Source organism: Garra rufa, chromosome 22 (assembly GCF_049309525.1).
Source record: "Garra rufa chromosome 22, GarRuf1.0, whole genome shotgun sequence".
Classification (NCBI taxonomy): domain Eukaryota; kingdom Metazoa; phylum Chordata; class Actinopteri; order Cypriniformes; family Cyprinidae; genus Garra; species Garra rufa.
Window position 1 is genome coordinate 23,073,948 of NC_133382.1, and position 27,759 is coordinate 23,101,706.

General features: G+C 41.0%; 1 protein-coding gene across 17 annotated transcripts in view; it reads left to right on the forward strand.

Annotated features, from left to right (window-relative positions):
• nrxn1a (neurexin 1a) overlaps positions 1-27,759 on the forward strand; it is a 226,557-nt gene that overhangs the window by 196,366 nt on the left and 2,432 nt on the right. For 16 of the 17 annotated variants that reach the window (XM_073828421.1, XM_073828413.1, XM_073828411.1 and 13 more), the window contains one exon: positions 23,087-23,168. In XM_073828421.1, coding sequence (XP_073684522.1) covers positions 23,087-23,168 — 82 coding nt within the window. The remainder of the gene's footprint in view (positions 1-23,086; positions 23,169-27,759) is intronic. The other variant, XM_073828412.1, reaches the window with a different exon arrangement.

Consider the following 27,759-nt stretch of genomic DNA (forward strand, 5'->3'; position numbering starts at 1 on the left):
AGACCTTTCTCCAATCCAGAGCTCCCTCTACGAGGAAACTGTATGGCCTTAAGTGGAACTTATTCACGAGATGGTGCCGCGAGCACCACCTGGACCCAGTCAACTGCCCGGTCGGTACAGTTCTGGAGTTCCTATAGTCTCGCCTTTCCGCAGGGCTAGCTCACTCCACCCTGAGGGTTACGTGGCGGCTATAAACGCCTTCCACGCCCCTCTAGGTGGCCTCTCAGTGGGCAAGTACCCCCTGGTCACACGTTTCCTCCACGGTCGGGAGATCGAGGCTTCATCAGGAAGTAATGAAGCATGGAGACTCAGAAGTTGGGACCTCTGGCGACTCGATAGATATCGCAAGGTTCTCTCTGGTTCTCCTTAGTGCCTCCAGGTCCGCCCGGACTGGACGCCATAGTACAGACGTGGCTGAGGCTGCGTCTGTACACATTCTCCCGATCACTGTGCACCCTGGAGTTCTGGAAAGAGCATGCCGGCATCGTCACGGCTAGTCCAACCATGGCCTTGGACCTTCCCTCTCAAGCTGGGGGCGCGGCCTGCTACCCCCACATGGAGAGGTGGAAAGTTATGAGTATGGCCCCTGGGGGGGGCGCAACTCATAGACTAGGGTCTCTCAACCGAGGTTGTTGAGACCCTGCTCCTATCCAGAGCTCCCTTCACGAGGAAACCTTAAGTGACTGTTTGCTTCATGGTGTCACGAACACCATCTAGACCAAGTTACTGCCCGTTGGTACAGTACTGAGTCCTCGCAAACCCACAAAACCAGCTCACTCCATCCTGAGGGTGTTCGTGGCGGCTTATTGGTCTACCACGCCCCTCGTGGTGGCTCGTCGGTATGGTTTCCTCGGTGGTGCACTCAGGTTGAGACCCTGAGGGGTCTCAAGCCTCTATTACCTCCATTCCTGGAGTGCGACCAATGGGAAGTATATCTGTCCAGTATGCGCACTGGGCACATACGGCCACAAAGAAAGCATGTGGCACGTTCAGAGCTATCAGTAGATGGATCACAGATGCCATTCCTACTACTTCCAAGTCCTCTGGTCTCCCAGCTCCATGGGGAGCCAAGACTTACTCCTTCTGAGGCTGCCTGCCTCCAAAAGCTCTGACAGCAGGTGTCCCCCTCCAGGACATCTGCAATGCTGCGGGTTGGTCCTCGCCCCTGACAATTGGTCCTCGCCCCTGACATCCGTCAGGTACTATGAGCTTGACCTCAGAGCCGCTCCAGGCTCGGCTGTACTCTCGGCCTAGTGCGCTAGGCCTAGAGGGTTAGCCACCTCCCTAGCCAGGAGGAGACTTCTCAAGGCGCATTCTTTCTGCGGAAAGAAGAGAAGTCGTTTTCGCCACGACGCTCCTCGTGTGCCCGAGGGCCGAGGAGTGTCCCTGCATCCTCGCGAGCCTGAGGGCCGAGGAGCAGACCTAAAAGCCTCTTGTCCGTGTAATGCTAGACAAAGGCTCATACTCTCGCGTCCCGGTATGCTTACCAGGCCGAGCTTCCGGTCCCTCTTGTTCTGGTTACCCCCAGACAAAGGACTAAGACTCCTCGTGAGCCCGAGGGCCGAGGAGTACCTCTCGCACTGGCTGGCGAACCAGGCAGAGGTCACGGTTCTCGTGTGCCTGAGGGCCGAGAACTGCACAGCCCTCTTGTCCGCGGAATGCTAGACAATGGCTTAATTCTCCTCGTGTTCTGACGCAGGATGCTATCAGACCGAGTGTACTCCGGTCCCTCTGGTTTCTGGCTTTCCCCAGACCAAGGACTAAGACTCCTCGTCTGCCTTCACAGAAGGCCGAGGAGTGCCTCATGCACTGGCTGGCTACCAGGCGGAGGCCCCTACTGTCTTCCCCGTGAGCCCGAGGGCCGGGGATTGCAGTGCCCTCTTGTCCGCGTAATGCTAGACAATGGCTTATTCCCTCGCGTCCTGGCGGAGCTCCAGGCCGAGCCTTGGATCCCTCTTGTTCTGGCTGAACCCCCAGACAAAGGATCACCCTCTCCTCGTGTGCCCGAGGGCCGAGGAGCCTTGAGGTCAAGCTCACCGTCCTCGTGGGTCTGCGGACCAAGGACTTCCCACACCATCTGTCCGCCGAGTGCTAGACAGTGGTCATTCGGTCCCTCTTGCTCTGGCTAACTCCCAGACAAAGGACTAAGACTCTGCGTGTGCCTGAGGGCCGCGGAGTACCTCTCGTTCTGGCTGGCGACCAGACAGAGGAAGACCTCCATTCCTCGTGTGCCTGCGGGCCGAGGAGCACTCTTGGGGTCGAGTGCACTGTCCTCGTGGGTCTGCGGACCGAGGACTACCTAACACCATCTGTCCGCCGAGTGCTAGACAGTGGTCGTTGCAGTCCCTCTTGTTCTGGCCACTCCCAGACAAAGGACTAAGACTCCTCGTGTGCCCGAGGGCCGAGGAGCACCTCTCGCTCTGGTTGGAGACCAGACAGAGGTAGAACCCCATTCCCCGTGTGCCTGCGGGCCGGGGAGCACTCTTGAGGTCGAGTGCATTGTCCTCCTGGACCAAGGACTACCTACACCATCTGTCCGCCGAGTGCTAGACAGTGGTCATTCGGTCCCTCTTGTTCTGGCTAACCCCCAGACAAAGGACTAAGACTCTGCGTGTGCCTGAGGGCCGCGGAGTACCTCTCGTTCTGGCTGGCGACCAGACAGAGGAAGACTACCATTCCTCGTGTGCCCGAGGGCCGAGGACTACAGGGCCTTCTTGTCCGCGGAATGCTAGACAAGGGCTCTTTCCTTTCCACCCTGGTTGAGCAGACACTCGCAGGGCTCGGAAATTATGGGGGCGTTGGTAGTCTCGTTCCCCATAGCGTTCCTGACGCGGCTCGAGTTCCCGGAAGGGAACGTCTCGGGTTACGTATGTAACCTTAGTTCCCTGAGGGAACGAGACGCCGCGTCTCGGACCATAATTCCCGCACCCTGCGGCGCTCGCTTCATTCCTAAAAAGAGCTGCCGCCGGCTTCAAACGCACGCGTTTTATACTTCCCGGTCGATGACGTCACCGCGCCTGTGACGTCACTCCCGTCATTTCATTGGTTGTTATACACAGTTCAGAGTGCGGCCCGCCAATGGCGTTCCCCATAGCGTTCCTGACGCGGCGTCTCGTTCCCTCAGGGAACTAAGGTTACATACGTAACCCGAGACGTTTTGAAGCATGTCTGCTGGTTTGAGCTGGTTTAAGCTGGTCCTTAGCTGGTCATAAGCTGGTCCTAAGCAACTAGCCCCTGCTCAGGACCAGCTTAAACCATCTCATGACCAGCTAAGGACCAGCCTAAACCAGCAGCCATGCTTCAAAACATACCTAACTGGGATCGTGTAGAGCCCTTTGAAGCTGCATTGAAACTGCAATTTGGACCTTAAACCCATTGATCCCCTTTGAAGTCCACTATATAGAGAAAAATCCTGGAATGTGTGTGATAAAGTGGTGTTACTGAGATGACTAGTGAATAGTATTAGGCTAGTCATGTGATCTCAAAAAGTCTGCCCCCATGAGGCATCCTGCTTTTATTAGGTTACTAGTATTATTATTACCATTATTATTAGGGATGCACGATATGAAAATTTTTTACCGATACCGATAGCCGATAATTAAGTCCTTCTTGTGGCCGATGCCGATACCGATACCCAATACGTTCACATGTTTATATGATAATTTTGTGCACCCAGGAGAATACAAAATCTAAGATAAACTAATGAAATGTATATTATATATCTGGGTCTAACAATCATAGCAAACATCAGTCCTGACTCTTCAAAAATGTTTATATTTTTTGTGTAAGGCACCACAATTCTAAATAAATAAAATGCTTTGACATTTGTCAACCTGGAAAAAATGAAAAGTACATCATGGAGTAACGTCAGATGTCCAAATGTCTGTTAAAGCTTACGTGTAGTCCATTCTTATTGATCATATTATGAATGTGTGCAGCAACCAAATCGTACAAGGGGGTGAATAAAACATCAGAATCGAGATAAAAACATCTCAACTTTTCAGAATGCCGCAAGCCCAACACAGGTCATGTGACATGAACCAACCAATTAGCTTCACCCTTTCCCTTAATAACATTGAAAGCACTGCCAAGGTGGAGAAACAGCTCATCATAGCTGTACAGGAATAAACATTTTTAAATAAATTTAATAACAGAGCTACTGCAAGCGATTTTTAATGCTGAAAATCCATTTATCCTTTGCTGAAACTTCCGCGTCTTTATGGAGAGCGCAGGTCATGGTTGCTTAGCAACGGCAAACGCCACGACAGAGCAAGCTACAGAGCGGTTTGGAAAGAAAGAGAAAGCGGCGCGCTTAACGTTTTCCACACGTTTTTAGGCGCGACATGTGAACGGCCCCTAAAACAGATTCACCGCGGTGACGACCTCTGAAGTGAGATATAAGATTTGAAAACCGTGAAAAACTTCCAGACCGGCGAAGACGATGATGACGACACAGATGATGACATATTAAACGCGACAAAGTCCGAGAGTCACTGCAGTTTACAGCTGCAGTCACTTGCACTCGGAAAGCAGATGAATCTCAGATAAACCAGACTGATTGATTGATTTACCAGCAAGAGTACTTTATCGGATGGGATTTCATTTATTTATCGGAGCAATAAAAATGACGTAATTTTTACCCATATCGGTCGATAATTTATCTGTCCGATAAATATCGTGCATCCCTAATTATTATGTCTTCATCCCATGTGGGTGCGGATGATATTATATATAAGTAAAATTTGTTTATTTATGTGAAACTTTTTAATGAGGAAAAGATTGCTGAGTGCACCCTTAAAATGTGATTTTCCAGGCTTCAAAAAGTCTAGAACCTTCTCATGCTATTAAACATGTTGTGCTAGTTGTGTAATTAATATTTTAGATGTTGCTTGGAGGCAGAGTAAAACTCAGCGATGTCTGATATCAATGTCTGAGTTGACAAATTGCTCTAAATGATTCATCAGAACAGATCTTACTTTGAATGATTCTTAAAAAAAAAAAAACATATATAGAGTTGCTATAAAGAAGTGTAAAGGTCTCGAAGAGGTCATGAGTGTTGGAACCGACTGGTGCTTTTAGATTGCAGCAGACAGGCTGTTTGTTGTCTGGGTCAGTGTGTTGTGTTTTATCTCTGTGCTGTTACTGGCCATCTACATCATTACTCTCGGCCTCGTTCTTTATTCCTCTCGCATAAACTCGCTCAGTTTCTCTTTTACCATCCCAAACATTATAAGTGGCATTTCAATAAGTGACCCAGACAGGGCTGGTTTAAACTGAACTCTGTGCTCTCTCAAGCAAAAGAGGCCTCGAGACTAAGACCAGGGCACTTAAAGACGAGCCCGTGGCTGGATCGCACATTATCGAACCTGCAAAGGGTTTCGGCCCGGCACAATTCAATTGCTTTCAGACATAAAGTGATTGGCCCGTTTCTTTTGTGGATGTGCTGTGGCTCACGATGAGAGAGAGCGCCGGGGGATGCTGGGAGACTAGAGTCAGTCAATAAGTCTGTGTGAACCCACAGGCAAATGGAACAAGGCCATAAAAAGGAAAAATCAGTGGGGAAGATGAGCGCCGTGTAGGTGGACATGCTTTCTTCTTTACAACTCGCAGGTTTTCTCTTGCTGGTCTTTCTCTCTCAGTGTCGTGCGCGAGGCATCATTCAGGGCGCTGACAGTGAGCTCTAATTACGGTGGCGCTGTAATTACATGTCAGAGCAGGAGGCTGAGCGGGGTGATTGACAGGCTTGCCAAGGCCAGTTCGGTCCCGTCTCCTCGTGCGTGACTTTACGCACTGTGATTTAGCCTCCACAACAATAAAATCGTAATTTGATATGGTTAAAACCGATTCTGGCACTGCATATTAAATTACCTCCCTGCTCAAGGGCACTCCAGGCACGTCGTGTGAAAGCGATAGTTGTGCAATAACAGATATTTCGATCTATTAGCGCCCAATCGTGATGTTGGCTTATCATGGCCTCGTGTGTGGATCGCATTACAAAATGGTGGGCTCACCGCCCTCCGCACACCGTCGATGATGGTAAATGTTGCCATGGAAATATGAGACTCCTCTCTTCTCGGCACAGCAGTGTCTACACCGCTCTCTAAGTTTGCGCCATCTGCGCTCCATTATCATCCATTACAATCTCTTTCTCTCTCTCTGCACAGCTGCGCTGTCCAAATCAACGGCTTCATTTTTTTAAAGATGGATTTTTAATATCTAATTAATGATAAAAGCTGGATCGAGAGGGATACGAAATCAAAGAGGAGTTTGTGGTTCTTTGATTACAGGCCTTTGTGATGCCCATTAGACTGGAGCGGCCATTAGACCGAAGAGCTCTCTGTAATAAGAGCTAATGGAACTTCTCGGGCTCTCCATCTTCTTAACACTTTTCCAGAGTGTCCGCCGAGGTCTCCCCCTTAAACATCCTCGAATTAGCCGAGATCTGGAAGAAGAAGCGCTGAAGGAATTTAAGTGTCGTTTGAGTATGTGAAAATTGCACTGCATTATGCTAAAGAACACTGAGCTGCATAGATACGTAATTGTTCAATCTGTATGAAAAGTTTGTGAATTGGAAGAACTGGAAATTAACTGATTATATTATATTATATCATTTTATATTATATGGGTCAATGATGTAAAATACTGTTCACAAGAAACGAAGAAACACCTGTCAAGATGTACTTTAGTAATTGATTATAGTTTGGTTGATGGTTATGAAGAATTTTCAAGAAAATATTACATTTAATCACCTAATTGATTAAAAACTGTGGTGTGGTGTAAAAAGTGTTTTTCAAATATCATGAATTATTCATTTCATTTGTGATATTTAATAGATTTTATTGTTTTAGGGAGTCACACCATGTTATATTTTACAATCTGAACTAACCAAAAATGTAACCCTGTACCACAAAGCCAAGTCTTAATATTTGTAGCAATAGCCGAAAATACATGGTATAAGTAAATGTAAGTAAAGATCATGTTCCATGAAGATATTTTGTAAATTTCCTACTGTAAATATATCAAAACATATTTTTTGTTTAGCAATATGTATTGCTATTAAACTTCATTTGGACTACTGTTTTGATTTTTTTGCACATTCAGATTTAAGATTTTTAACCTAACAGCCCATAAATGGAAAGCTTATTTGTGACCCTGGATCACAAAACCAATCTGAAGTAGAATGAGTATATTTGTAGCAATAGCCAAAAATACATTGTATGGGGCAAAATTATTGATGTATCATTTATGCCAAAAATCATTAGGATATTAAGTAAAGACCATGTTCCATGATGATATTTTGTAAATTTTCTACCGTAAACCTAATTTTTGACTAGTAATATGCATTGCTAAGAACTTCATTTGGACAACTTAAAAGGCGATTTTCTCAATATTTAGATTTTTTTGCACGCTCAGATTGCAGATTTTCAAATAATTGCCCTATCCTAACAAACATACATTAATAAAAAAAATGTATTTATTCAGCTTTTAGATAATCTATAAATCTGTGAATTCAAGTCATTTTGTATATGAATTTCATTTGAATACATTTCTGAATAAACTAAGAAATAAGACCAAAAAAAGCATCATGCCACTGACCCATATAATTAATATTTGATTAGTGAGCTCTAGTAGAGAATATTAAATATTCTTGATCCATTTGATTTCATAATATTGCTTTGTTTTAAATTTTAAAACACTAAAACTTTCAGTTTGTTTCCAGCTTTAAGACAGATTCCGAGTCCCAGATTGTCAGCGTGGCCTTTGTAGATAAAGGCGCAGTAGATAATAGAGATTTTTATTGTACAAATGGTTCGCAAATGAATGGCTCAGAAGGAAATAGAAGTTCATGCAGATCAATTGATTTGCTTGTAATACAGCAAATTTGTGTGTAGTGTAAATGAGGTCTGGAGTTTTTGGAATAATTTTGCATACTTTGCATGGCTAGTTTTTTTCGTTTAATGGCTTTAGATCTGCTCTGTGAGCATACTTAATCTTAAAATGACGTGTGGAGCTTGGATTATCCTAAGGTAAACTGGTTTTGCTATTGTCTGGCGGTGGCTCAGAGCATATAAGCTTTTTAAAGAAGCATTAATGATCGAAAGCCAGCAAGAGGAGAAGCATCTTGTTTCACTTGTTTCTGTTCAAACAGCAGCCACAACAAACAAACAACTGAGGTCGTCTCAAAGGAGCCCAACATGCTTAGAAAAACACATGCATGCACCGTCTGCTTGTGACTGACAGATGAGATGTTTAATATTTCTATCAGAAGTTGATTTCCTTTGTGACTACCACCCGCATGAGTGATGTTCAGAAGTGTCAGCTTTTTTATTGTCTTCTTTATCCTCGGTCCCACTCTTTGTCTTTGCTTTTTTCTTCTCTGGGGTATACTTTCTCTGCATTTTACCTGTTACATCACCACGTTTATGGATATGAGGCTGGTCTGTCTTGTTTTTGATGCCATGTTTCTAATAGCCCTTCACATCTGGGGCCGTGGTGTTGGGCTCGATGGGAGTTGGCATGCCAGGGACCCGTGCGTTTATTCTGATCTACAGGGACATCTTGCTGCAGTGGGCCGTCAGGCGATGTGTTGGGCTTTAAATAATATATTAGCATTTCCTGTGTGAGCTGTGCATGTCATTAAACACCCCAGGGTATCTTTTAGATCTCGAGATGGGCAGAGGGCAGTGAAGCGCCACTTCTCTGCCTAGAAAATGGCAGCGTGGGCGGGTGCCACGTGAGAGTCATGCATTTATAGATGCCCTGTGTTGGTGCAGAGTGGATTTGATTCCATCAGATGCAAAATAGGTCATAGTTTTTTTTTTCTCTTGGTGGAAATATTCACTGAGAATTACTGTAATGTGTTTACAGTGTGTGGTCCTGGTGTCATTACAAATCAGTTCGAGCATAGTGGGAATATATATGGAAATTGCATGTGGAAATTGTGTTAAAAATTTGTTTTGTTTTGACTTTGTGATTTGAAATGATGCACTCAACTATGCGTGTGAGCGAGTCTGTCTAACCTAGCAATTCTTTAGGGATAAAATTAATATGAAAAATGTCTCTAGAATGTAGCTGATGTATGAAATTTTATTTTTCAAATGCAAAGATATATGTGTCTAGTCAAATCAAAATTTATTGCTCACATTTTCACAGTTTTTTCGCTATAGTTTCGAAAATGGTAATAAAATATGACAAGAACTCAAGTGTTAAGCTGTGTCAGAACAAATTCAGTTTGATAATGGCTTTGATAGAACTGGCTTTGATAAAACTTTAATACAAAGGTATTTAACAAAACATGGTCAGGTCAAAGTGTCAAATCAAATTTGTATCTAATTTACTCGTAGTCCACTGTATGAAGATTTTTTGGGTATAATATGTCACAGTTTACTTTATTTTGCTATCCTCACTTACATAAATGAACTAGTATCCTGCATCCACTAGTAAAAAAATATCAAAAATTATGTCTGGTGTCTGAATAATATTTGGTTTGACATCCGTAAGATTTTTAATGCTTTTTAAACGAGACTTTTCTGCTCATCAAGGCTGTGTTCATTTGATTAAAAATACAGAAAAAAACTGTAATATTGTGAAACGTTAATGCAATTTAAAATAGTGGTTTTGGATTTTAATATACTTTAAAATATAATTTATTCCTGTGATGCAGAGCTGAATTTTCAGCATCATTACTCCAGTCTTCAGTGTCACATGATCCTTTAGAAATCATTCTAATATGCTGATTTATTATTAGTGTTGGAAACAGTTAATTTTTTTGTTTGTTTGTTTGTTTGTTTTTTGGTACCTCTGATACTTTTTTCAGGATTCTTTGATAATTGAAAAGGTAAAAAGAAAAGCATTTATTTAAAATAGAAAAGTTTTGTAGCAATAAACACCTCATTCGAAGTTTGGGGTCAGTATTTTATTTTATTTTTTATTCAAAAAGTGTTAAATTGACAAAAAGTTACAGTAAAGACTTATATTGTTAGAAAAGAGTTCTATTTTGAATAAATGCTGTTCTTTTTAACTTTTTATTCATCAAAGAATCCTGAAAAAAGTATCACAGATTCCAAAAAAATATTAAGCAGCACAACTGTTTCCAACATTGATAATAAAAGTAATAAACAAGTATATTAGAATTATTTCTGAAGGATCATGTGACACTGAAGACTGGGGTAATGGCTGATTAAAATTCTGCTTTGCATCACAGGAATAAATTATATTTTAAAGTATATTAACATAAGAAATGTTGTTTTGAATTGTAATAATATTTCATACTATTACAATATTTTAAATCACTAAATAGAATTTTGATGAGCATAAGAGACTTTTTTAAAAAACATTAAAACTACCAGTCAAATGTTTGGACACACTTACCCATCAAAAAGAATGGGGAAGTGTGTCCAAACCTTTGACTGGTAGTATATATATATATATGTGTGTGTGTGTGTGTGTGTGTGTGTGTGTGTGTGTGTGTGTGTGTGTGTGTGTGTGTGTGTGTGTGTGTGTGTGTGTGTGTGTGTGTGTGTGTGTGTGTGTGTGTGTGTGTGTGTGTGTGTGTGTGTGTGTGTGTGTGTGTGTGTAATTTTTTCATTTATATTACCCCTATAGCATTCGCACTAAACCATTTTAATACATTGAAAAAAAATTACATACAAGGTGATGATTTAAACTTACAGCATCTCTGAGATTTCATTTGATTTACTGAAACTGACATTTTTGAATTGATTCAAGAAAATGAATTACAAATGACCACAAAATGTGTCTATAAACACTCTTTGGCAAAGTACCAAATTAAATTTATGATGTTGCTCAATTTCAAATTGCTAGAAAAATGTATGGCAATACTTTACAATAAGGTTCATTGGTTAACATTAGTTAAGTACTTTAGCTAACATGAACTAAGAATGAACAGTACTTCTACAGTATTTATTCATCTTAATGTTAATTTGAACATTTATAAATCAAAAGTTGTGCAAACTTAATGCACTGTGAATTGACATGAACTAACAAAATTGAATAAATACTGTAACATATCTATTGTTCATTGTTCACTGATGTTAGTTAATACATTAACTAACGGAACCTTATTGTAAATGTATATTACCTAGCAGTTATCATAAACGCTGTACTTTGACCTCAATTAGATGTGCATGTGTGTGTGATCTACATATGTGTCACATTGCCAAAATACAACAGTCCTGCATAAACCTTCACGTGTACACTAATGAGGTACCCACTCATTTCATTCGGTTGCATCATGAGGGCAGGACAACGTTCAGCACAAATAGATTTCAACTGGTCCAGATTCCTGTGCCTTTTTTTCCACTTCTGTCCAATTAATGGATCCGGTGACTTGCCCCGCATGCACTGTTGTCCCAGTGCTCATTTACACTGACCGCTTAAATCAGTCAATCAATACGATTGTCTGAGCTGGCACAAAGCGAGTAATAAAATGGACTGCTGCTCAGCTACTTTTCACAGGCTTCTTTTTTTTCCCTCCCTTCCCTCTCTCTCTTTCTCTCCGGAGGTGGTAGATATTGCAAACAGTTATTAATCTGTGTGCTTTTGGATAATGACGACCCTGTTAATTCAGAAAAGGCTTGTGTAGTCTTAATGATGAACCAGATATTTGTGTTTCAACCTGTCATCCCTAATGTGCATCGCCGTCGAGACCTTGGCTCGGTTTTTGTTCCTTTTCATGAATTCTGTCACATTCATAATGTACTGTATGGTTGCGTTTGGTAAAGTCCCGTGAGACTGACCAAGGTGCGAATAAAACATTTGCCTACCGCATATCTTTATCTGTTCCGACCCCTCCTTTCTCGGTGGGCGTGTACGTGCCTAAAGCACAAATTTGAATGAGTGTTAAACGAGCGTTCATGCTGGTTAGTTCGGCTGGCGGAGGCATTTAGATGAAGCTGAATAACCCAAGGTCCCAGTGGATCAGGAGGGCCGGTGGAAATGAAAACACGGAGCTTTTGCTGTCCGTTGTATAACATTCGCTTCTCGAATGTATTTTGAGAGTGTGCATGCGTGTTTGATGTTAGATTGTAGGTTGTGTCTCTGTGGAGTTTCATGGCAGGGCAGAAGGTGTGCAACCCCCCCTCCTCCTATTCATACACACACATCAATCTCTTTCTAAAAAAAAACCGCTATAATAAAATGTCTCCAACTGAGCAAACCCTTAGCAACCTCAAGCCGCGCAGCGATGGTGATTGGCCGAGATGAGTCAGGTGATCAGCTTGCAGTCGTACCGTATTTTCCCTCTCTCTCTCCCGCCTCTATCCGTGTGTATCTTTCTCGTTTTCTCCTCTCCCTCGCTTACGCCTTCCCTCCCTCTCTCTCTCCCTCTTCTAGTCTGTAGAAGGCACTCATAGTCTCTCCTGATGCACAGACAATTTATCATCCCTATCTGCTTACCAAAGTAGGACTTCTCCAGTCATCACTTTTGATCTGACAGAGCGGACTTTATTTTACTTGTGTGGGGCTTTTTTTTATTGCTGTAGGAGCAGGGACGGGGAGATCAGAAAGGGGGAGAGGACAAACTCTCACCTAAACAGAAAAGCAAAGCTGTGTAGAGGAAGCAGACAGTGTAGCCAGGCTGCCATCATGGATGCGAGGTGGCATTGTTCCTCATCCCAGGTAGTCTCTCTTTCTCACGGTCCTTCTCCATCCAGCCATCATCGCATGCAGAGTCTTTGATGTTGTCATATCCATGCAGCGAAAGAGGCATGCACCATTTGTCTGCAGCGCTCTGCACGTAGAGCAAGCGAGAGAGAGAGAGGGAGGCAGAGAGGAAAAAGAAGAGAGAATGGGGGCAGCAGGGAGGGAGTTAAGGGAAAAGAAAGAAAAGTTGCAGTGCTTTTGTGAGCGTGCATGAGCTCGGCGTCGTCAGTCGCCGATGTCCACATCTGTTGCAGCATGCACTACACGCTTCCTTCGGTTGTCTCGACCGCCCACTTATGCCGTCCTTTTTTGATCTCCATCTCCTTTTATTCTGCCCCTCATTAAAAGTGTGTGAAGATCAAGTGCTGTCCTCCAGTAAAGTTTAACCTGGCGTGCTGTGAACAAGTGTGTATTGTGTTGCGTTAAGTCTGCAAGTTGCCCTCTCTCTCCTTTTGTATAAAATCTAGAGCTTCAGTCTGTAACAGCGTGTTCTGTCTGTGCGCAGCGTGTATGATCAGATTTATTTATGCCCACTTAGATGACCTCTGAGAGTTACTTGTAATGGCTACTTGTGGCTCACATGTCGTCTCAGAGTGAGTCAAAAGTTGTTTGAGTACTTTTACGGTCAGTCTTGATGCATTTTTTTTTTTTAATGTAAAATAATATAGATGACTTCAATTTTATTCAACTTTTAAAGCCTATAATAAAAAAGCCTTTTTATTTAGCAAGGTCAGTTGCAATTTGCAACCAATTTTACTTTTTTTGTATATTTTCATGAAACATGAAGCAGAAAAAATAGAACTAGATTTCATCCATCTGGAATTAATTGGACAACAAAAAGTTGCAAACAAAGCAGAACAGAAACCAGACTTGAATGCTTTTAGTGAGTTTTTGGCTAATGGTTATCGTTTGGAATGAAACGATTATCTCTTTTACAATACAAGCAGAAACTTGATTTTAAAATTAACTGGGTTCATTTTAACCTTTAATAAGAGTATTAATGAGGTTTATAATGTTATAATTAACCGAGGTATTGTAAAGCTTTTGAATGTGCTAGAATAATATAAAACCTACATGAGAATGAGTCTTGATTTGATTTGTCTCAGACTCGCACAGGAAGCCATCTTAATTTCCATCTTCTATGAAAGGACTAGATTCTTTATTACTCATCTTGGTACGGCATTAGATGACGGGAAACTCTCACATCGAGAGACTCATCGCGTCTTTTTTAGTGCTTTTGAATCTTTCACAAGTTGAATCTCATATACAGGAGGTGATTGAGTGCATATAGAGGCCCTGTGGGCCAGCTTTATATATTCCTGTACATGCTAGTGTTATACTAGCAGGCGTATCTCAATTGTATTTCCCTGCGATTTTTCTTTTTTCACTGTTCTTGTAAGAGAATACTGCAGTGCATCAGTGGCCATTTTTTATTCATTGTATGAGCTCTCGGTGTTTTAAACACACAGCTCCACCCTCTCACCGAACTGAGGCTGCATTTAGCACCAGGACCTCTCTATGAATATTCACACTTCATTAGCGGTGCTGCTAAGTTAGCTGGCAGACTTTGATGTTCTTGTGCTTTCTCTCAATCTTTCTTTCTTTCTCTCACACTGGCTGGAAGAAAGGAATATGGAGAAAAAGAAAAGATAACGAGAAATCAATGGTTTGCTTTGCAGGTCCCAGCTGAGCCACCGAGGCGATTCGGTTTTTTATTTCCTATCATTTTGAACAGGCTGAATCTTCATGTCACCATGGCAACAACAACAGACGGTGCACTGTTCTCAGATATTCGTATTCGTGGTGGAATACTAGCATCTTCATGACTGAAAGAGATAGAGATGGAGAGATAGAGGTGAATGTGAGCATCTGAACCTGGCCATCTCAGACGGGCTGTAAAATTTATATTGTTTTTCCAGAGAAGATGATTACAGAACAAGGACTTGCGAAATGTGTTATATTTTAGATAGAAATGGAGGGGAACCATTGGAGACTACAAAATTATGAGCAGGAGCCAAATGTAAGGAGTAAATTGTGTCTGGAAAGCGACATCTTATATAAGGTAATAACATAAAACCTACTTACGGTAAAAAGGGTTTAGGGTTGGAGGGGTCAGTAGGTCAGATCCACCCACTTCCTACTACTCCTGTCTTATCCAGGGCATGAGTTGTCTCAGTCAGGTCCTGTGTCTCTGTGGATCAATCCGGCAGCTGTGCGGTAATTGGAGGTGGAGCTTGAAAAGTGTGTGTTTTGTGAGAGCGCGTGTGTTGAGGTAACTCCTTTCTCATTAGGGCACAGCTGGTTCTCCCTCTGTGTTCACAGGTGAACCGAGCGCTTCTCTCTCTCTGCTCTCCCGCCCATTTTGGCTCCGTGTCACATCCCTTATTGTGCCTGTTGGCAGTGCAGTAATTAAGAGCAAGCAAAACAGGGAGTCTGATACTGTGCATGTGGTGTCTGTGTGTGTCTGCGTAAAAGATGCTCTGATAGCACACCCACTGTCCCTAACATGCTGGAAAATGGACAGTCATAATGTAGGCCGCTTCTGTCCCCCTCATCCGCCTCAGCACAGCTGTTGAGTGGGCAGTGGATGGAGGAGAACGGTGATCTCAGGCAGATGGATGCTGAAGGCTCGGTCTTAGTCATACGTGACTTTTCTGCAGAAAACAGCCTCACACTCAAGTGCTTGTGTAACGCCACATCTGAGGACTTAGATTTGAGTTTTGACACTTTGCTGAGGGGCAGTGTTTCCAAAAGAGGAAAGAGAAGGATGGTTTCAGGCGCTCAGCTGTGTGAGTGGAATTCAAATACAGATCCTAACAAAGGTTTGGGTGGAGCGTGTTCACGTAAAGCCGCCAGTCACAATGGCATGTAGTCATTTAGCAGATTCCTGTCTGCTCTATACAATTAGGGCTTGACCATGTATCCGTTTTTCCCTTTTAATTGTGTTTAAAAAAATTTTTTTATCTATTTGGCTACAAATAGATCAACGAAATAGATTAAAAACATTTCAATGTAAAATCTACAAATCAAATCAAAGTTAAAATAGTCAAGATGCGTTTTCTATTATATGTCTTTTAATACATCAAAAATTCCAATTGAGCATGTCCTTGAACATTTTTGAGGACAGAAATATGTGAATTCGTTTTAAATGATTAATTAAAAAAGAATCTCAAAACTAGCCTCATGATGTGTTATTTAGGAAACATAATTAGAATTTTATTTAACACATTGGAAATACGCTATTTTTTAAAAATTGGGGGTCATTAAGCTTGGGGACAGGAAATTAAAATAATACTTTTATTCAGCAAAGATGGATCAAAAAGATAGTTTACCCAAAAATGAATGAATGAATTACTCACCCTCATATCGTTCCAAACCCCGTAAGACCTTTGTTCATCTTTCGGAACACAAATCAGCATGTGTCATGGTACTGTTGTGAATGCGCATTGAAGACTGACAAATGTTACAAAAAGTCATCAAAGGAAATATAAACCAATGAATAATTTACATTTTAAAATATATTTAAATGGAAAACAGACATAGGGATGTAACAACATATATAAATCTCACAATACGATAATAATGCAATAAAAATCCACAGTGTGATATTTATTGCATTATTTAAAAAGAAAAAGAAGACTTGGATAAAAATCTGTACATTTTAAAGTTAAATTATTCTATCTAATGCACTTTGACAGTTTAAAATTAAGAGCTCCAACCCATGTTCTTCACTAAGTGAATGACTTGTACCTGAACTTTAAAGGGGACTCAACTTTTTTTTGTTGTGATATACTGTCTCAGTCTAAATTACATTCACACTAGTGTTTTAAAGTCAAACAAATTAGAATATAATAATGACAACAACTTTATACACATTCCTATGACATTAATAGCCATATATTATAAAACAATTGCACTGTAAAAAAAAAAAAAAAAGTGAAAATTAATATTTCATAGGTATATATTTTTGCTCTTGAAAGAGATGTTTTGAATTTGGACTGCAGTAACATTACCTATTTAAACCGCTAGCTGTCAGCAATTCATACTGCACTTTTAAGCTTTTATTTTGACAGAAACAGCAGTAGAGCTTTTATTTTAATGGAAAACTAAAGCTTCAGGTAAAACGCGTCTCACTACAAATCTAGTAATAAATAATGTAAAAAAAAAATGCTGTAATCATCTGCCATGAAAATAAAGCATAACTGGTGTTATGCAGCATATGCAGTAAACGAGTTCTGAGGCACGGGAAACATTGATAAAGGGATTAACCATAAAGCCATATAGGTTTTACTGTGTCAATGCATAATGGCCCAAAATACAACTTTAAAAATCATCACTTTTTGCCCAGAAAACCTATATCGTTTCATATCGTCATGTGATCACGATAATACTAAGCAGTGGTGGACGAAGTACACAAATCAAGTACTTGAGTAAGTACAGATACGTATAATACAATATTACTCCAGTAAAAGTAAAAGTACTCCTTTTACAATTTTATTCGAGTGAAAGTACAGAAGTACTACATTTTTGTGTACTTAAGTAAAAAAGTACTTAACTATTTTGCAATTTTATATAGGCTACTTAATTAAATTTTTTATTAGCATATATTTTTTATAATCCTACTGTTCAAAAAGCCTTGGATTTTCCCAAAATAACCACTAGTCTATATGGAGTCAAGATATATTTTTGTTGTTGATATGGACTACGTTGACGAGAGTGATGTAGTCAGGGGTTAAATTGGGATTTGTTATGTGGGGGGGCTCTATGGTGGCAGGCTATATATATATATATATATAATTTATTCTGAAGCAATATTCTCATCGTTTTACTATCAGCTGTGACATAAATCTGCATATTTTTTTATATTTCATTCAAGGGAATTTTTTTAACATTTATATTCCCCCCCTAACTTCATTAATACTTCATGTTTCATTTAAAATTCTTACATTTGATCTATAAATTCTATTACATAATATGAAATATGAACAACTGAATTAAATAATGTTAGGATTGTTTTGAGAGTGTTGCTAAGATTGTTAAGTATTTTTTTTATATAGCCTACACAAGAAATTATGGGGGATTATACTTTTAAACCAAATTAAAACACCAGTAGGTGACGGCAAGTGTCTAATGAGTAAGTTGTTCAACGATTCATTATTGTTCGATTCAGTTCGACTGATTTATCAGATGTTTGTGCATTGGATAATGAAACTTTGACTCAACTGATTTGTTCAAGACAAATTACAGAACAAATTATTCAGCAATGAATCGTCTAGTTGCTTTGAAATGCGCTTTGGGTTAGCGGTCTTTGAAATTATTTTTGCTGCTGAAATAGAAATGAACGCTGAATGATTCTCCGCAACCTCTCATGAAATCGGACGTTTTTTTTTTCTTTTTTTTTTCTTTCTCTGTAGAGCCGTTTTGAACTTACTGTTTGAATGGGCGTGGGCGCATCTGGCGCAATCATTAAACATTTAAAAGGAAGCCGACGCCACGACCGCATCACATTTCCATCCATATATTTTTATGCGCATTTTGGAACATTGCATACAAAATCTCTGGATGGAAACGCGAAAATGCGCATAAAAAACGTATGCACACAACTGAGTAGGATAAACTTTTTATCCGATATAAGAATAAATGCGCATAAACTAGGATGGAAACACTTTTACCGAATAAATTCCTCCATGCGTATTAAAAAAAATCATGTGACTCTGCACTGATAGAACAGGATAACTCGACTAACCAGCAGACCCATCTTGTAGCACAGCATCAGAAATGTTGTATTGGTCATTCTGAAATGTTTCCTTCACCAGTTTCGTCACTTGCCCACCACGGCGTTTTGATTATTTTATAGTAATAAAAATAATTTAGTTCAGTTAGAGAAACACTGAACTGAACACGGCTGCTCAACAGTCGCATCACAGATCTGCGGCTGGAGTCGAGTATATTTTGGATTTTAAAAAGGCCTGTTGACTGTTGCCGTTTATCTAAAAGGTGATTTTGGAAGCTCATTGGAAGAACATTCGATTCTTATTTATTCCACTGTGTTTGCTGATTTAGGCCTGTTTTTTTAATATATATAAATACACTTTGTGTAAGTTATTTAACAGTTATTTTATTTTTGTTAATAAATTAATAATTCTGTGTTTAATATAGACTAAGTGAGTTACTCGTACTGTTTTGTTGTCGTCCATTCAATCAACTGACGCCGAATTCGAAAGTAAAAGTAAAATGCTCATGCACCGGCATTTACAAGCTATTCAAAAACGAAGAAAAGCGTGGGAATGTGGGGAAACTCTTACGAACTAACTTACCTCCATCCTTTCCCCTCGGTGATACCGGTATTGCCTGTGTTGCTTTATGCGCACATGTTTTATGTGATATTCCAGTTTTGCGCATAAGTTAAATTCGCATTTTTTGGATGGAAACATATGGTGTCATTACTCTGTGTTTATAGGGAATATTTGCATCTATTCACGTGCAATTAAATTAGCTGTTTATGAGGTAGAGTGTCGTGATTTTGGTTTGCGTTTTGGTGATTGGCTGGTTATTTTTTGTTATTTATATTGTAATCTGGTTAGGGTACTTGTAGCGTTAATGAAGTGTCGAGTCCTGCAATCTATGTGCCGGGGCTCAGCCCCGGACGGCCCCGGCCCAATTTAATCCCTGGATGTAGTAATGTTCACTGTGAAGCTTACACTGCGATGTACCTGAGAGAAAACTGATCTCATTTTCACCAGTAAGAAAAAGTGTTTTAAAGCTTGTTGTTTTGCAGAACGTCACAGTTATAAATGATATGAGAATAAGGCCTGTTAGTTAGGAAGAACATTTTAAGGAAAATGTAATTATATTTTCATAATATTTTTTTATTTTTTCTCAAACCTTGTCTGTGGTGTAAAAACACCCCTGGCCAAATGCCCCCCAGAAGGCATCACTTCCCACTTTGATAATTACTGTAGTTCTGTTCTGAACATCACATCTTTTCTTTTTCTCACAGATGTAATCTGTCTAGGTGGTTGATTATAAATATTTGGACTTCATATCTGAAAATTACCTCAACATAGCACCAGCAAGCTTGTTAGCTAGATACTGTAGTTAGCATCAGCTAACAATATTTACTTATTTTCAGTATGGTTATGAATAAACATTTATATGTGTCTACTAGGCTAGTTGATCCAAACAATATAAAAAATTATACCGTTAAAAGAAACATTATAAAAACAGACGTCACATAGGTCTAAATGCGTAGCATTTTAATAAAACTGTTAAGGTCATAGCAGCGAGGAATATGAACGTGCATGAGTTATTTTATTTAATCTGTGTTATTTTAATGTTTCGCTTTTGACCTAAAACATAGAGACAACGATTGATGTTTCTGCATTCAACCATTTCAGTTGGCTTAAATATATCACCCTTTACAACAGATTTAATTTGCAAACAACTGACAGTTACAATAATTCATCCTAAAATTCGACATAGTAACTTACTTTTCGCAGCACGCGCGCTCACAAGATCTCCCGGTTCTTATTTGTGAATTCATTTGACTGGAGACTCGCTCTAAACGGCTCGTTTGAATCAGTGAGTTGTCGACTTGAGAACAGCTGCAGTTGGATCAGTCCAATTTGTGAATGAATCGTTTGGTGCGATCTGCAAACCGATTTGACAGGTCCATTGAAAAGAATCAGTTTGTTCATTAATCAGACACTGATTCTGCGTCTCGGAACACGTGATATATTACAAGGAGTAACGACATGTTTTATGAATGTAGTGAAGTAAAAAGTACGATCTTATGCTTTGGAATGTAGTGAAGTAAAAGTAAAAGTTACTCAAAATAACTACTCCAAGTACAGATACTTGAAAAATGTACTTAAGTACAGTAACGAAGTACAACTACTTTGTTACTGTCCACCACTGATACTAAGACATTGATAACAATATTGATATCATTACATCCCTAGTTAGAAATTGTAATACTTTACAATTTTACAGTTTTTTAGCAAATTAATCCAGCCTGGGTGAGCATAAGAGACCTCAAATCTTTGAAAGGTAGTAAATGTTGTAAAAATTCAATATATGTTGCCAAGCTCTGCTTACAACTTGGAATGATCATTCCAGCTCAATTGATCTCCACTTGTGCTTTCAGTTTCCTGCTGACATCTTTAACTATTACACCACACCTTTATCTTACTCCTTTTGCTCTGTGGTCATGTCAAGAAAGGGAACATTGAGTCTAAGTTGTGTCTCATGCTCAAGCCTATGCATTATTCAGACTGTGTACCTTTCCCCCCTCATGCCTTTTATCAGAAGCATAACCACATTTCGGTTGACTACTGATCTCAATGGCTGTATCCGAAATCGCCCCCTATACCCTCATTCACTATTCCCTACATTAGTCCACTCATTCAGTCCACTTGAAGGAGTGAGTGAAAACGAGTGAGTGAATTCGGACACTGAGTGCACCGGAAGGACTGCCGCTTTTGCATAGTATGCTTACTGTTTAACAATCATTTAAAACGGACAGTTCGAGTAGTAAGATTAAAGGATTTATCTTAAACTATGTCAAGTAGTTTACATATAAACCCTGGTTAAACAATTTAATAATCAATTTACAACAAATTTGTACCCGTGTTGTATGCTGTATTACGCAGTGGACAAGCGAATGGATGGATGATTCAGCTGCGGGCGCCATTGGCTGGCGAGACGCGGGAATTCAGTCGGCGCGTGACTCTCACAGTGCATTATGGGTTATCTCTAGCTGTTGAGCGTACATCGGTTGTACACTCGTTTTTGCGGTGCATTGTGGGATTGAATGAGTGCACTCGGGAACGTTCACTATGGTTTCGAACACCACTTAAAATGGCTGTCCCCTCAAATAGTGCACTATTTGAGGGTATAGGGGGCGATTTCGGATACAGCCAATGTCTATGAGAGTTGTGGTCTTTTATGCACTACATGTCAGCTCACAGAATGAGAGACGGAGCGGTATGGAGACTTCACCCATCGGCCCATGGCTCCCAGAACCTCTGTTATTATTCTCTCTCTCTCTCTAGAGTCAGGCAGACACATGCCGCTGCTGGCCTTTAGCGAGGGCTCTGTTGTGCGCTCCTGCTGCAACACATTACCTCCATGTCTCCCAGCCTTCCAGCAGCAGCAGCACACAAACCAGCACTGTAACGTCAGGGATCTAAATTATTCACCCGCACTGACCTACTTGCAGGGTGTTTGAGAGCTGGGAGTTGAACAGATATCGCTGCAAGGAAAATGGCAACCATGTGGTTATAGCAACCACTTTGAAACAACTGTGCAGGGTGCCCTCCCACTCCACTTTCCTCTCCCTTTCTTCTGTCTCTTTCCGTGTTGTTTCGTGTGGTCCGCGTGGCTGTGATGATGGCGAAAGGTCCTGATTGGCGTGGGCATTGCCCCGCAGCCTGTGGGCAGACTGTGTGAGCTCAGAGAGACAGATCGATGTCTTTCCTCCCTGCGTGCACACACACTCAGCCGGTCCTGCATTTCTATTGGGACAAACACACATGCATGTACACGTTTGGCCAGCTGGCAAATGTATACACACTCTGGCTAATTGCAGAGAGAGAGAGAAGTGTGAAGACTGGCACTAAATGGATGCCACCAAAGCGACGTCGTCAGATGGAATTTTCTGCCGTAGCGCTGAGAGGAACGTTGAGCTCGCTGCCTTTTTGCATAGTTGATGGAGAATTCCTGCACGGAGAGACGTTCTGAGCTATTAAACCACAGTCGGATACCATCTTCGGAATTCAAACCGTGAAATCTCAACATGGCTTTCTTTCCCTTCGGAACCATCACTGGAGCAGAGGCAAGATTTCCTTCAGTATGTGGTGTTGTGCGCGTCTCGGCGCCGTGTGTTGTCATTGATAGGGCTTGTCTTTAGAGTTGCTTCCTATGGTTTTATTTCAGATTAAAAGGCACGTTTGATGAGATTGTTTTCCAGCGGGATGGAAGGATGTGAGGATTTGATGCTCCTCACACCACATGTTCCTGCGTGACTGTCTTTATAAAGCGACTGCCGGCTAAATGTATTCGTCAAGGGATTTGGGAAATCTTTGTGTATGTGCGTGTACGTGTTTGTACTGCTCTGGTCGATATTTTCTACCGCCTTGATGTGGAAGTCTCTCCAGACTGTACTATAAGGCGATTTGGTGTGTTTTTGCCGAAATGATGTGACCTTTGCAGGCTAGGACACCTTTGATCACGCCTGTGAGTCAAAGCTCAGAGGACCTGTGAGAGATGTCAGAGTGGCAGTGGAAAGGACATTTGCTTTTTCGCTCCTCACCCTCTCTTTCGCAGCGTGAGGCCTTAGATGACACAGCAGCCCTATAAAACTGTAATGATGCCACTAGGTGTTTTTGACTAACCCTTCATCTCTTCTGTCTCTCTGGTACAGGATGATCTTCTGGTAGCGTCGGCAGAATGCCCCAGCGACGATGAGGACATTGACCCTTGCGACCCAAGTTCAGGTGGGTTAGGTTAGTCATCTTTCTTTTATATTATTACTATCCACATATGTTCCTTTCCTCTAAAATTGTTCGTTATTTTTCCATCATTCTGTTTTAAACCACTCCATGAAAGATTTGACTGCAGCACAAGTTAAAAGAACAAAAATCCATCCATCCATTTTTGTGTGTGTGTGTGTGTGTGTGTGTGTGTGTGTGTGTGTGTGTGTGTGTGTGTGTGTGTGTGTGTGTGTGTGTGTGTGTGTGTGTGTGTGTGTGTGTATAGTGTCTGATCACTGTAATTTGGAGGTCAAACAATCCTTAGATTTGACATTTTCCCAAATGCACTTTTTTCATGAGTACAAAAATAGTGTTAAAATTCCAAATGGCATGATTTCTCTCGAATTCAGCCAAGCGGACACATTGTAGAGCAGAAAAATAAAAACAATCTAAGAAATAATGGGTCTGTTGTATCAAGCGCAGTGAGATTCCAGCGAGAAGTCATTTTCTTGTCCAAACTGAATGTGAAAATTCAACAGCCAATCGTAACAGCGAGGGCGAACTAAACAGCGTAAAACCTAGAGCACTTCTTGTATTTTCAGCACTTCCATGAGGCGGCATCCTCCATTTCGTGGTGGATCTTGAGGGATTTGTCATATCCAATGTTTCCCAGCTTCCGAACACAACCTTGCCTCATCCATGTTTGATGTTTAATAATCCAACGCTACGGTGCAGAAATAGAAACCGAGCGACTGACAAAATGTAGCGGCGTTCACCGCTTGTCGCAGCTAGTTCGAACAGAAGCCCAGATTAACTTGAAAGGGCTTTTATCGGTTTGTTGCCGGTTAGGATGCGCTGTTACCTGAGCTGTGTTGTTGCTTATGTGCTCATTTATCAAAGTATTCACAGTGTGTGCTGAAATATATGTTTGCATAATCTGCTTCTGCCTCTTTAAACAGACATTAATACCTCATTAAACCACATTAAATCCTTTACCCTGTTTATGTGCTGTAAATATAGTATTTTAATTTCCTTTTTGGCACAGAGGGAGCTCATTGCTTAGATGAGTTTTTAAATAAGTCATTACATTAAACAAACTTAAACTTGTGCCTGTCATCAAATTTCTTTGTGCTTCAGCTCACCCATTCAATTTTTACCAGTTTTATGCATTAAAGTCTGTTTTTGATCATTTACCCTATTCTTTCTCATTGATTGGGCATGGGTTAAAGTGACCTGGCCAATTTTGTTGAGGTATAAATTCGGAAAAGGCCAACGAGCATGCTAGCGTAGCACATACTGCGTTTCCCATTTCTCCACACAGCGGGTACATCCCGGTTACTCAGTCGACTGCGCAAACCACTTTCGACATGAAAAATGAAACACAAAGGTTAACCCAATCTGGATTCCTTCAGTTGGCTTAGTTACAGTCGCTAGTGGCCCATGCAGCAGTCATATTATACATAGGGCAATGAAAGCATGTCCATGACATAATGGAAAAATGTGCTGACAAATCGTGCAATGATTTGTTCTCGCTAATAAGCACAGAAAATAAAAGCAGAAACGTAAAATGTTGGCCAAACCTCAGAAGGTCTCAGATAAATGATGTTACGAATCCCCAAAGTGTCCTCCTTCCACGCGACATTTCTAAAAACAGATGTTTGAGCAGAGGTCGCCATCCATAATTCCCTGCTGTACTCTGTCATCATCTCATTTCCTGCACCTGCGGGTTGCAGCGGATCGGGCCTAAGCTGTAAACGGCTTTGTCACAGGTGTTGTTTTGTCGAGCGTTTGCGCTCAGCCTACAGCCGCGCTGTCTCGCAGTTACTGTCCCCTCTCCAAGAGACATAAATCAGAAGAAACTATACCACACTCTTCCACCCACCATGCTACTCTCTCTGCCAGGAATAAATAGCCAGGAAGCGAGGTTCGCTCAATGGTCACGGCTCATTGAAAATGTGCGACATCCATTCTGATCGCTCTATCTGTGTCAGCCAGATGTGTTTTGTGACGGTTTGATAAGCAAAGTGTGTTAGCACAAGCTTACAGTACAAGTTTGTGTTCAGCGGCAGTACATACTATACATTTATTGCGAGGTTGAGTGTCATTTCTGTGGTTTATATCCTGTTTACTCAAGTGACTGTACTCTGCCGTGAAGCAGTTTCTCAATGGGATATCTAATCTCGTCAGGAGAGGAATCAATTTGGCAAAGAAATATTGATTTTTGGGTTTCTTTCAAGTTTCTTCTAGTTTCATTCCTCTTAGTATTTCTCATATGCTCAAAATTTAATAATATTATTACTTGTGTGAAAGAAGCCGCAATGTTGACACTTCAATAATGAAAACTTGTAAATTAACTTTCATAATCAATAAGAACAATTACTCAGATGGTTTAGGGTTTTTAAGAAAGGGGTAATATGCATTCAGCTGGTCATTATTGCAAATTAAACCTTGACAGGGTGATGGACGACCCCAACCTGGAGTTAATTAAATGGCTTCTGACCAAATAAAAATACATGCAATATTGACGTGTGCTGAAATTATGTTAAATGCTTGTCATCTTAAAGCTATTAACAAACAAAACAAATGGCTTAGCAACAACATGAATGCTAAAACAATATTATAGTTCTAATATCATAATCTAACTGAAGTAGCCATGGATCATTTCTTCAGTATTATGATGTAGCTACATTACAGCAAAGGTTTCCAACTCTGGTCCTGGAGTATCCCCAACTCGACACATTTTGTATGTTTCCCTAACCAAACTTGTTAGTAGAGACTCCAAGAACTAAAATGGGTGTTTCAGAGAGATGTCCAAAATGTGTACTGTTGGGATACTCCAGGACCAGGGTTGGAAACCACTGCATTAGAGTGAAACGAAAGGGAAAGTGACAGGGTTTAAGCCAGGGGTCTCCAACCTTGGTCCTGGAGAGCAACCGTCCTACAGATTTTAGCTCAAACCCCAATCAAACACACCTGAACAAGCTAATCAAGGAGTTCAGAGTTACTCGATAATTGGAGAAAAGTTTGTTGAACCAGGGCTGTGATGATAAATCGATTCAGTTTGACTTGATTTTCTGAAGGAATCGTGATTCTCTCTGAGCTTAGTTTTTAACTGCACACTAAAAGGGTTAGTTTACCCAAAAATGAAAATGATCCCATTATTTACCCTCCAGGCATCCTAGGAACTCATGAATGAATGCAATCAGTTATAATAAAAACTGTTCTGAGTCTTCCAAGCTTTTTCATGACAGTGGGCAGGTGTTTCTATTCATCAGTCCAAAAAAGTCCAATCTAGTGCATTCATCCATAACAAAAAGTGTCTTACTGCTCCGGGGGGTGAATAAACACCTGTAGAGAATCGATGCATTTCTGTAAGAAGATAATCCATTTTTTTCAAACGTAATAACCACTTTAATCTAGCTTGCGCCAACTGTCGTACATGGAAGCTGTTCTGGGCGGATGATGTAGGAAGTCGGCGTTGCACATGCGCCGCTTAGAAGTGACACATGGACTCGCAAAATGGTCACGAATCAGAAGTACAAAATGAGGGTTTGTAAAGAAAATGTAAAAAAATAAAATAAATGGATTTCGAAATATAAGCCAAGAGGACTGGTTTTCCTCTCCTAAAGTAAGCAAAATGTGCTTCCTTTACTGCTGTAAACAAACCTTGGTTTTCACAAGATTCACAGGCGCATGGGCAATGCCAACGTCATCCGCCCGGAACAGCTTCCGTGTACAACATTTTGAGTACATGCTACATGAGACCTTTATTCACCCCTCGGAGCTGTGAGAGATCTTTATTGGACTTGTTTTGGACTGATGAAGAGAAACACTCACCCATTGCCTAAAAAAACTCTTGATAGAGCCAGAACGATTTTTAATATAACTCCAGTTGGATTCGTCTGAAAGAAGGAAGTCATATACATATACGATGCCTGGAGGGTGAGTAAATAATGGGTTAATTTTCATTTTTGGGCAAACTAACCCTTTTACATGTTCACCAAGTAGAGCGCTTGTGCATTCGGCTGAGTAAGTGGTTAAATATACTTGCCCACTGTGAACACTAGTAATTTGCGTCAACCTTTTCACAAGGTTGACGCAACCTTGTGAAAAGGTTTAGAAACACGGCTGTTTCTAAAGCACACAGTGGCATCTGCTGGTAAAAACTAAGCTCAGAATCGATTTATGATTGAACTGGGTTGCATTTTCAAAAATCGTAGAATCAATCAACAAATCGATTTATTGTTGCACCCCTAGTTGCAGAAGTCTGTGAGACTAGCTCCCAGGACGAGGGTTTCAGAAGTCTGTTGTTTTAAAGGAAGATTGAGTTGTGCTGCATAGGGTTGTGACGATGAGGAAATTTCCCCACCGGTTAATCGGCACGTGACAACACCGGTAATACCGGTATCACCGTGGGGGTGGGGGTTTGCTCTTTTTTCTGCTTTTAAATAGCTTATAAATGCGTGCGTATTATACTTTCACTTTCAGTTTTGCGGGAATTGGCAATTCGGCGTCAATTGTTTTAATGGACGACAACGAAACTACAAAAAAAAAAACTTTGAACCCAAAATATTGCCAAACAGGTGCTTTTGGACACTAAATCGTCCGCCATTCTCTTTCTGTA